The sequence below is a fragment of the Aquarana catesbeiana genome, linkage group LG06 (genome assembly GCF_042186555.1).
Source record: "Aquarana catesbeiana isolate 2022-GZ linkage group LG06, ASM4218655v1, whole genome shotgun sequence".
NCBI classification, from domain to species: Eukaryota; Metazoa; Chordata; class Amphibia; order Anura; family Ranidae; genus Aquarana; species Aquarana catesbeiana.
Genome location: NC_133329.1, coordinates 15,398,373 through 15,410,588, shown reverse-complemented (window position 1 = coordinate 15,410,588; position 12,216 = coordinate 15,398,373). Strand labels below are relative to the sequence as shown.

At 47.8% G+C, this 12,216-nt stretch overlaps 1 protein-coding gene across 1 annotated transcript in view; it reads left to right on the top strand.

The window, feature by feature from the left end:
- The window catches only part of LOC141148170 (3-oxoacyl-[acyl-carrier-protein] reductase FabG-like), a 63,896-nt gene extending 52,260 nt beyond the window's left edge, over window positions 1-11,636 (top strand). The window contains exons 7-8 of the mRNA XM_073635359.1: window positions 8,913-8,976; window positions 11,388-11,636. Of these exons, the coding sequence (XP_073491460.1) occupies window positions 8,913-8,976; window positions 11,388-11,546 (223 nt within the window). The 3' untranslated portion in view covers window positions 11,547-11,636. The remainder of the gene's footprint in view (window positions 1-8,912; window positions 8,977-11,387) is intronic.
- Window positions 11,637-12,216: the final 580 nt, after the last annotated feature.

Here is a 12,216-nt window from a genome sequence, read left to right as displayed (position 1 = left end):
GTTCCGAAAGAACGCTGGATGCAGGACAGGCCAGTAGCTCAATTGCATACTGTGCAAGCTCTGGCCAGTGATCCATCCTCAAGACCCAGTAACCCAGAGGATTTTCGGTGGGAAAGGTGTCCAAGTCTGATCTTGCCCCTAGGTATTCCTGCACCATGTAAAACAGACGCTGGCGATGGTTGCTGGAACCGATCATACCTTGGGGCTGCGGACCAAAAAATTGTCTGAACGCATCGGTCAGACGGCCACCTTCTCCACCGCTCCTTCTTTGACTGACCGAAGCCTCAGCAACACGTTGTCCAGAAACAGGAGTTTGTAACCTCCCAGTCTCTGGGAACGCATTGCACAGACCTTTCTGCAAGGCCTCCCGAAGATGTTTCATCCTCTGCTCCCTCTGCGATGGCAAGATAAGGTCCGCAACCTTACCCTTGTAACGTGGATCAAGGAGGGTTGCCAGCCAGTATTGGTCCTTCTCCTTGATACCACGAATACGAGGATCCTTACGCAGGCTTTGCAGGATCAGGGAGGCCATGCAGCGTAGGTTTGCTGAGGCATTCGGTCCGGAGTCCTCTGGGTCACTAAGGACGACATGGTCCGCAGCCACCTCCTCCCAGCCACGTACAAGTCCATGTGTTTCTTGGGACTGATCCCTTAAAGACTGCTGCTGATGCTGAGTGCCAGGCTCCACCTCCATACTGACACAATCTTCCTCCTCCTCCTCCTCCTCCTCGTCCTCTTCCTGTGTGATCGGCGGGCACGCAGGAACACTGTCTGGATAAAGGGGGCCTTGAGAGCTAAGGAAGTCCTCCTCTTCCTGCCTCTGTTCTGCCTCAAGTGCCCTGTCCATTATTCCACGCAGCGTGTGCTCCAACAGGTGGACAAGGGGGACAGTGTCACTGATGCATGCACTGTCACTGCTCACCATCCTCGTGGCCTCCTCGAATGGTGACAGGACAGTGCATGCATCCCTGATCATGGCCCACTGGCGTGGGGAAAAAAAAACAAGCTCCCCTGACCCTGTCCTGGTGCCATAGTCGCACAGGTACTCATTGATGGCCCTCTGCTGCGTGTGCAGCCGCTGCAGCATGGCCAACGTTGAGTTCCACCTGGTGGGCATGTCACAGATTAGGCGGTTCTTGGGCAGGTTAAACTCCTTTTGGAGGTCTGTCAGCCGAGCACTGGCATTATATGACCGGCGGAAATGCACACAGACTTTCCTGGCCTGCCTCAGGACATCCTGTAAGCCCGGGTACCTGCCCAAGAACCGCTGCACCACCAAGTTAAGGACGTGAGCCAAACAGGGCACATGGGTCATTTGTCCCTGTCGGAGGGCAGAGAGGAGGTTGGTGCCATTGTCGCAAACCACCATTCCTGCCTTAAGTTGGCGTGGCGTCAATCACCTCTGAACCTGCCCCTGCAGAGCTGACAGAACCTCTGCCCCAGTGTGGCTCCTGTCCCCCAAGCACACCAGCTCAAGCACCGCATGGCATCTTTTGGCCTGCGTACTTGCGTAGCCCCTTGAACGACTACGGAGCACCGCTGGTTCCGAGGAAGAGGCCATGGAGGAAGAAGAAGAGGAGGGGGTGGAGGAGAGAGGTGTGTCACAATCAGCATTTTGGAGGCGTGGTGGCGGAACAACCTCCAACACTACTGCATCTTGTCCTGCATCCTTCCCAGCTGCCAGCAGAGTCACCCAATGTGCCGTGAAACTTAGGTAACGTCCCTGTCCATGCCTGCTGGACCATGAGTCAGCGGTAATATGCACCTTACCGCTGACCGCCCTGTCCAGCGAGGCATGGACATTGCCTTCCACATGCCGGTAGAGAGCCGGAATCGCCTTCCGTGAGAAAAAGTGGCGTTTGGGTACCTGCCACTGAGGAACCGCACATTCCACAAACTCACGGAAGGGGGCAGAGTCTACTAACTGAAAAGGCAGCAGTTGAAGTGCTAGCAATTTTGCCAAGCTAGCATTCAACCGCTGGGCATGTGGATGGTTGGGAGCAAACTTCTTTCGGCGGTGCAGCAGCTGGGGCAGGGAAATTTGCCTGGTACAATCTGACGTCGGTGTACCAAAAGCAGATTGCCCACAAGTACTTGGCTGTGACACACCTAATTCTACACCTTCATTTCTCTCACTGCAGGTCTCAGAGAGGACTGGAGGTCTAGTGGGGTTGGAAATCTCAGCTGATGAGGAGCAAGGAGAGATCCTCTTTGTTCTTTGGTGTGGGTCTTTTAGATACGCTTGCTAACGAACTGCATGGCAGGTCAACATATGTCTGGTCAAGCATGTGGTACCCAAGCGGGAGATGTTTTGGCCACGTGAGATACGCTTGAGACATATGTTGCAAATAGCAGCGGTGCGATCTGATGCACTCGTCTCAAAAAAGGCCCACACCAAAGAACTTTTTGAATAACGCGCAGAGACTGCAGCGCCCTGCACATGTGGAGCTTTGGGGTGTGATGCAGTCAATGTGCTGCCCTTAGGCTGGCCCCTGGAGGGCATCCTGCCTCGTTGGTGATGTGCCGCCTCCTCCTCCTCCTCCTCCTCCTCTCTCCTATCAGGCACCCACGTTGAGTCAGTGACCTCATCATCCCCTCCCTCCTCATCACTGGAGCAAACCTGGCAGTATGCTGCAGCAGGGGGAGCATGACTGCCAGATTGCTGTCCTTCTTGGGCACCCCCTCTGTCCGTGCTCATGTTACTGCCTTCATCGAGCTCAGTATCATCATCAGAGCCTTCCAAACGCTGGGCATCCTCCTGGAGCATGTACCCAACACTGTGGTCAAACAGTTCGAGGGAATGCTCATGAGGACATGGTGGAGCTAGGGAAGGAGTCACTGATGACATTGAGCTGAGGGAAGAGGCCGCTGCTTTGCCAGACAAAGCACCCTGGGCATGGGTGAGAGAGGATGAGGAGGATGAGGACGGCTTGGTCATCCACTCGACCAAGTCTTCCGCATGTTGCGGCTCAACACGACCAGCTGCCGAAAAAAAGGCCCAGCGTGTCCCATGGCCACGTGCTGATGAGGATGCACCGTCTCCGTGACCAGCACTAGACACAGAGCCTGCTTGCCCTCTCTTATTGGCTTGTGACTGTCTGCCTCTCCTTCTTGGCCTTCCAGACATACTAATGGCCTGTAGCTGCACTAAGCTGGGATAGAACACCAGTAATTTTCTTCAGGTAGCTTTATATACTGTAACCAGACAAGCCTGCCTGTCAGTAGGAAGATAACAGGAACGGATCTAGCTGTACACTGTGAGCAGGACGCACTGTACTAAATGTAAATAGTCTAGCTGCCTGACCGTGGTACTAATAGGATCAAATAGAACACCAGTAATTTTCTTCAGGTAGCTTTATATACTGTAACCAGACAAGCCTGCCTGTCAGTAGGAAGATAACAGGAACGGATCTAGCTGAACACTGTGAGCAGGACGCACTGCACTAAATGTAAATAGTCTAGAAGATAACAGGAACGGATCTAGTTTTACACTGTGAGCAGGACGCACTGCACTAAATGTAAATAGTCTAGAAGATAACAGGAACGGATCTAGCTAAACTGAATACAGTGTATATATATATATATGCAACACCTGGGATGCATATATATACACAATACACTGTAAGTGCAGCTAACTGACTGACTGTTCTGCCTAATCTATCTAACTCAAATCAAATGACACTGTCTGTCTCTCTCTCTCTCTCAATGAACGCTGGAACACACACTACACAGGGCCGCCGTGCAGGCGGCCTTATATAGTGTGGGGCGTGTACTAAATCCCCTGAGCCATAATTGGCCAAAGCCTCCTTGGCTTTGGCCAATTATGGCTCTCTGTTCAGGCGGCGCTGTGATTGGCCAAGCATGCGGGTCATAGTGCATGCTTGGCCAATCATCAGCAAGCAATGCACTGCCATGCCGCAGTGAATTATGGGCCGTGACGCGCCACACGAATTTGGCGCGAACGGCCCATATCGTTCGCAATTCGGCGAACGGGCGAACAGCCGATGTTCGAGTCGAACATGGGTTCGACTCGAACACGAAGCTCATCCCTACTAGTGATGGAAGAAAAAGCGTGATTTATAAAGTAGAGGTATGAAGATGACCAGGAATGCACAGGGGTTAGTATTACATCTCAACTCCTTTCTTGCTTGATCACTTTCCCCTTTTTTTCTTAAACGCCTGTCCTCCGGTGGGAGGAAAGATAGAGGTGTTTCTTTTTTTTTTTTCCCATTTCCATTCGGCGACCCGTCTTGCTTTCCCTCCCTCTCCTCTCTCCAGGGTGTAAAAATGACAAGGATAACTCTGACCTCGTATAATGTGAAAGGGTTAAATAGTCCGGAGAAACTGACAAAATTACTTGATGAGCTGGGGAGATTGAAAACCCACATTATTTTCCTCCAGGAGACACACTTTAGAAAAGATAAAATCCCTAGACTGGGAAACCATAGATTTCCGACAGTCTATCATCATGGTGCCTCGCAGACTTCCAAATCAAGTGGGGTTTCAGTTCTCATCTCAAAACAGATTTCATGGAAGGAACAAAAAGTAATTTCTGATGAAAAGGGTCGCCTATATATTGTTAGGGGCAGGGCTTTTTTTCTCAGAAAATAGGTGCAGGAACACCCTGCTCCTGAGTCACCCTTCGTCTCTGCCCCCTACCCACCTCTGGGCACTGTCTCTTGGCTCCAACCCTTACCCACTTCCCAAAATTGTCCCTTTTAGAGAATACAAAACCAAGTATCATTTTGTGCTACTAAGTAATTTGTATGGAATTTGATAGACCCCACCCTAGCAACAGTAGACCCTCCAGAAACAATAGATCCCCCACACAACAACAGACCTACCCCCCCCAGCAACAATGGGCCCTCCCGCAACAAAATACCACCCCAACAACAATAGACCCCACCAGCAACAACAGATCCTCCAGCAGCCAGCAACAGTAGACCTCTCCCTCAATAGTAGATTTTTCCCAGCAACAGTAGACCTCTCCCTCAATAGTAGATTTTTCCCAGCAACAGTAGACCCCCTGCCAGCAACAATAGACCTGCCCAATAACAATAGACCCCCCCCACACACACACACAAAAATAGACTCCCAACAATGACAACAGATCACCAGCAGCCAACATCAATAGACCCTCCAGCACACCCCAGCAATCCTTGCCAATAAATACATTCAGTTGTGGAGGTGCCAGAACTGTGTTCCCCCCGCATGCTGTGTACACACGACCGGAGTTTCGACGGACTGAATCATGTCAGACTTTTCGATGGACTTTCGACGGACTGAATCATGTCAGATTTTTCGACTGACTTTTGACGGACTGAATCATGTCGGACTTTTCGACGGACTTTCGACGGATTGAATCATGTCGGACTTTTCGATGGACTGAATCATGTCAGACTTTTCGATGGACTGAATCATGTCAGACTTTTCGATGGACCGAATCGTGTTGGACTTTTCAATGGACTGAATCATGTCGGACTTTTCAATGGACCGAATCATGTTGGACTTTTCGATGGACCGAATCATGTTGGACTTTTCGATGGACTGAATCATGTCGGACTTTGATGGACTTTCGACAGACTCCCGTCAAATCGGACTTGTCTACACACGATCACACCAAAGTCCGATGGATTCGTACTTGATGACGTACGACGGGACTAGAATAAGGAAGTTGATAGCCAGTAGTCAATAGCTGCCCTAGCGTCGTTTTCCATCCGTCAGACTAGCATACAGACGAGCTGACTTTTCGACCGGACTCGAGTCCATCGGAAAGATTTGAAACATGTTCCAAATCTAAAGTCCGTCAGATTTTCGACAGAAAAGGTCTGCTGCAGGTCCGATGGAGCCCACACACGGTCAAATTATCTGACGAACAAGTTTGGTTGAAAAATCTGGCTGTGTGTACACCGCATTAGAGGTAGAGCCAAGATTCCTTCTTGGAAAGAAAAAAGTGAAAGCGATGCTACTATGGTATATTTAAGGATTGTTTAATAAGAAAATGAATATGTGAAATAGTAAAAAATGCATATTGGTAATATGAAGATAAGAAATATAATTGATGTGATATATTAGATAAAAGAAGTCCTATAATATAATTGTAATACTGATTTCATGTATAGAAATAAAGAATTTACATTATAAAAAAAAAAAGAACAGTTTTGGGGATGATCCCGTCCTGTTCCAACATGACTGCACACCAGTGCACAAAGCAAGGTCCATAGATGTTTGTAGCGAGGAACATTTGTCATGTAGTATTGTCTCTACTTGACAGAACAATGACAAACGGAAAGGTCACTGTATCTATTTAAAATTACAACTTGTGTCTCTCTTTAAAGAGCTGAAAGGGCATTGCCTCTATTTAGAAAAGATAAAAATATTAAAATACAAAAGAAATGTGCTTAGGTTTTTGTGTATCTTTAGTTTTTTTTCACCCTAATGCCCCGTACACACGATCGGACTTTCCGACAACAAAACCGTGGATTTCTGTTTCGAAGGGCGTTGGCTCCAACTTGTCTTGCACACACACGGTCACACAAATGTTGGCGAACAATTACGAACGTAGTGACGTACGGTACAAGACGTATATGATATCTCCATTACGAACGCTTCCGGCTCGTACTTGATTCCGAGCGTGCGCGGACTTTTGCCCGAAGGACTTGTGTACACACGGTCGGAAAGTCCGACAACAAACATTTGTTGGCGGAAAATTTGAAAACCTGCTAGCCAACATTTGTTGGTGGAAAGTCCGAAAACAAATGTTCGATGGAGTGTACACACGGTCGGACTTTCCGCCAACAAGCTCACATCCAACATTTGTTGTCGGAAAAACTGATCGCGTGTACGCGGCATGAGATAAAACAAACATAGGAGGAAAAAACTCATACTTTGCTAAGCAATATGGAAAGGTTTGATTTTTTTTTTCTCATAAGGTATTTTGCATAAATGTTTAATTTGGTAAAAAAAGTATAAATATCTTAACCACTTCAATACCGGGCACTTAGACACCTTCCCGCCCAGGCCAATTTTCAGCTTTCAACGCTGTCGCAATTTGAATGACAATTGTGCGGTCATGCTGTCTGTACCCAAACAAATTTTTTATCATTTTGTTCCCACAAATAGAGCTTTCTTTTGGTACTTGATCACCTCTGCGGTTTTTATTTTTTGTGCAACAAATAAAAAAAGATTGAAAATTTTGAAAAAAAAACATGTTTTTCTTTGTTTCTGTTAAAATTTTTTGTAAATAAGTACGTTTTCTTCTTCAATGACGGGCACTGATATGGCTGCACTGATGGGCACTGATATGGCGGCACTGATGGGCACCGATGAGGTGGCACCAATGAGGTGGCACTGATGAGGTGGCACTGACGGGCACTGATGATGGGCACTGATAGATGGCACTGATGGGCACTGATAGGTGGCACTGGTATGCGGCACTCATGGGCACTCATAGGCGGCACTGATGGGCACTCGTAGGAGGCATTGATGGGCACTCGTAGGTGGCATTGATGGGTAGTTATGGGTGGCACTGATAGTTGGCACAGATGGGCACGGATGGGCACTGATAGGTGGGCACTGATGGGCACTGATGGGCACTGACAGGTGGCACCGATGGACACTGATGGGTGGCACTGATGACACTGATTGTTTGCACTGATGCCCCTAAGGGTGGCATTGCTGGGCATCACTGCAACATAATGGTGCCAATCAGTGCCCATTTGTGGGCACTGATTGGCACAGATTGGGCACTGACTGGGCACATGTGGATGGCCATGGGGTACATACCTGGCCATCCACATGTTGCCCCTTCCATGGTGATCCTAGTGGCGATCCCTGGTGGTCCAGTGTGGTGATCTGAGGGGGGGGGGCTGCGCTGATAAACAATCAGCACAGACCCCCCCCCCCGCGCCAGGAGAGCCGACGATCGGCTCTCCTCTACTGGCGTCTGACAGACGCAAGTGAGGAAGAGCCGATCAACGGCTCTTCCTATTGACATCGTGATCAGCCATGATTGGACACTGCTAATCACGTGGTAAAGAGCCTCCGCCGGAGGCTCTTTACCAAGATCGGTGTATCGGTGTGTCACACTGACACACCGATCGCCGCGATGCGCGCCCCGCGGGAGCGCGGCGGCATGTTATCCTACTGGACGTCATATGACGCCCAGTCAGGATAACTGAACCACCGCCCGGCCGTCATCTGCTATGGGCCGGGCGGGAAGTGGTTAAATAGGGCTATTAAGGAGCCTGATCCACAGCATCATCTAAAGGCCCGTACACACGATCGTACTTCTTGACAACAAACATGCAAATTACCTGTTTTAAGGAAAAATCTGACCATGTGTACGCTCCATCGGACAAACTTTTTCATTTTTCATTGGACAAATGTTCGCTGTGCAAACAGACAAACTTTCCGGCAACAAAAGTCCTATGGTGCAAAATCCTATCCTATATTTAGTCCAAAGTACAAGCACGCATGCTCAGAGCCAATGCAAAAGATCAGACAACAATACAGAAGTTGACCAAAGGGTGGCGGTAAAGAGCTGAAAAACCACGTGATTTGGTGAAAGTTGGCTGAAAAAGTCCTGCCGTGTGTATGCATACCAAGTTCAAGGCCAACGCCCTTTGGACAGAAATCCACAGAAAAGTTTGTTTGAAGTCCGATCGTGTGTATGAGGCTTCAGATAAGTAAATTTGTCCAAAAGAGGATACATTCCTTGGAAAATATATATATATCTTTTTATGTATACCATTATGTATTTTAAAATCGATGAAATCAATTTTTGCAAGATTTGTTTTGTTGGCTAAAATTTTGTCTGGGATGCCATATATCAGAAGGCCGTGATCATGAAAGCTTTTGCATCATTCTTCCCTTGCATGTTCTGGCTGACAATGTTTCTGCTTCTCTTCCAGTCCCGGGGTGATTGTAACCGAGGTTCACAAGCGGGGTGGAATGAGCGAAGAGCAGTACCAGGAGGTACGTAGCTGGAGGAGCTTTCACTCTCTATGATAATTAAGAAACATTCCATTTTTGTCGAGGGATTATGTGGAGCACACTATGGTGGCTGTACCACACCTCCGCGACTGGATGCTATTGGATGCAGAGAGAGAGATGGGAACCAGATCTGTTATTCTATTTTTTTTTTACAGATCATAAAAATAGAAATGGGATGGGCACTGTCACTGCTGATTGTAGTGGAAAAATAAACCAAAAATGAAAAGTTAGAAAGTGGATAATTGGCACTGATAAGACCAGTGGCGGCCTGTCCATACGGGGCATATCCTAATCTGTGCATCCGGTCTCTAATCTACATACAGGGTACCGGACACATGGATTCCAACAGGGTTTTTTTTTTGTTTTTGTTCTTTTTTGAAGCACCTGATTAGAGCCTGAGGGTCTAATTGGCTAAAAAATAAAGGGTGGCAACCCGGTTGTGTTACCATAGTGAATTTTATATTCACTATTGTCTTCCTGATTCTCCTCTCGGCCAATCAGGAAGCGGGTCCCTAAGACTCGATTAGCCAGGGAATCCTAGGAGAAGCAATGGCCCCGGAGTGAGATCCTTGTCATCTGGCATCTGAGGTAAGGAGGCCTCTGACCGCCACTATCCCATCCGTCTCCTGTGCGGGGTGATCAACGCTATCCTGTCCAATGCTATCCTGTCCGATACCCCCCCCCCACGTGCGATTGGGGGGGTATCGTTGGTTTGACCCTCCCCCAAAATATTGAGCACCAGCCGCCACTGGATAAGACCTAAAAATAGGCAATCCCCCATAGTTCAAATTCCTTTGTGTTTAAAAAAACTAAGCTGAACTCCAGACAGATATAATGCCGCGTACACATGAGTGGACTTTTTGACCGGACTGGTCCGATGGTCTATCCAACGGACTTTCGGCGGACTCTCCCAACAAACGGACTTGCCTACACATGATCACACCAAAGTCCGACGGATTCGTACGTGATGATGTACGACTGGACTAAAATAAGGAAGTTGATAGCCAGTAGCCAATAGCTGCCCTAGCGTGGGTTTTTGTCCGTCGGACTAGCAAACAGACGAGCGGACTTTTCGACCGGACTCGAGTCCGTCGGAAAGATTTGAAACATGTTCCAAATCTAAGGTCCGTCAGATTTTCGACCGAAAAAGTCTGCTGGAGGTCCGATGAAGCCCACACAAGGTCGAATTGTCCACCGGACTCGGTCCGTCGGACCAGTCCGGTCAAATGTCCGCTCGTTTGTACGCGGCATAAGGGACACAAATTAATGTAACGCTGCAATTATTTACACATCACATTTATACAACATTAACGCTCTGCATTTGACCCGATATCTTCATCTTGCAATATAGGGAGCCAGTCAGTTGTGTTGCAGTGTTCTAACAAAGGACAGTGGGCTAACAAAGGACATGATGAGAGCAGCGAGAAGAGCTCATCTTTCTTCTGCCTCTCTGCCGTTTGCTGGCCAAGGTGGGGGAGGGAAAAGATCTGTAAGTGTAGCTGTGTAATTCACAAGACTGGATGGACGGAAGGACAACTCTACTGGCAGATAAAACAGCTCCTACAGATGTATTCACCTGATTTATATAGCTGTTTGCCTAGAGTTCAGCTTTAAAACTCTTTTTGTTTGTTTTGGAGCTGGTGCCGCTATTGGAAGATTTTCTTGTTTCTTCTCTCCTATTGCCTTATCCTTGATCTCTCAGCTCTCTGTTCTCGAGTCTTGGCATTGACCTCACAGCTCCTTCTCTCCTTGTCACTTGGCACTAATGTCTCAGCTCCTTCTCTCCTCATCTTGGCATTGATCCCTCAACTCTTTCTGTCATCACCTTGTCCTCTTCCAGGTCTTTTTTTCTCCATGTGCCTTGGCATTGATCTCTTTATTCTCTTCTTGTGTCTTATCCTTGATCTTTGGCAATGATCTCTCAGCTCCTTCTCCCTTTCCGGTGTCTTGGCTCTGACCTCAGGGCTCCTTCTCTCCTCGTGTCTTTGCGCTCCCCTCTCAGCTCCTTCTCTCTTTGTGTCTTGGCAGTCTTCTCTCAGTTCCTTCCCTCCTCATGTCTTGGCTCTCCTCTCTCAGCTCCTTCTGTCCCTGTGTCTTGGCTCTCTTCTCTCAACTCCTTCTCTCCAGGTGTCTTGGCTCTCTTCTCTCAACTCCTTCTCTCCACGTGTCTTGGCACTCTTCTCCCAGCTCTCCTTCTCACCTTGCTTCTTGACATTGATTTCTCAGCTCTTTCTCTTTGTGTGTCTTGGCATTTTTCTCTGTTTTTCTCCCCTTGTGCCTTGACATTGATCCCTCGGCTCCTTCTCTCCTTTTGCCTTGACCTTGACTTTTTACCTCCTTTTCTGCTTGCATCGTGACATTGATCTCTCAGTTCCATCTCTCTCTGCTTCCAGTTCCTGAAGCGCACAAAGGAAACACACGCTCTGGGGCGTCCTGGCAAAGTGGAGGAAGTGGCACGGACAATCGCTTTCCTGGCTTCGGATGCAGCATCTTTTATCACTGGAGTCACCATGCCCGTGGATGGCGGCCGTCATGCTATGTGCCCACGATAGATCTACAGACAACAGAGAAAATCGTGATATGTTTCCTCTAGGGTTTATATCAGTAGATGTGCAATTAATAAATCTCTAATTTTCCATAAATCGGTCTGTACAATCTCTTTAATATTTACCACCTTTCTATCTGTCTGTCTGATTATTGATGAGGAAGCAGTTCACCAATGGAGCATTGTATACTTTTTATACTTATGTTTATAACTATGTGTCCAATAACAACTACCTGTTCACTTAATTTAGTCGTCAGTCGACTCTTCATCCATCCTTGCACTGACTACTTTCAAATTTTACCTGAATGCTATGCGTAGTGAAGAAATGAGTAGCCTCAGAGGAGGAATGGTACATGCAGAAGTGTTTGAATTTTATATGGTTAGAAACATCAGAATTTTCACTGCTGATATCGAAATCACACACACTTGTTAATAAAGAGTTAGGGTTCATCAATTTATGCCCAGCTAAAAATGGGTTACAGCCCACTCAGTAACATGCTTTCCTCTCCAATCAAGCTATGTTCCCTGTCTTAGCAGGGCCCTGATTTACCACCAGCAATGGTTATGCTGGCTGAGGGTCTCTCCCACCATCCGAGTGCAACAGGAATGTAACGGAGTACCAAACACCTGAATTGTGTTGGAACTCCACCATCTTAAGCTGGCCATACACTATACAG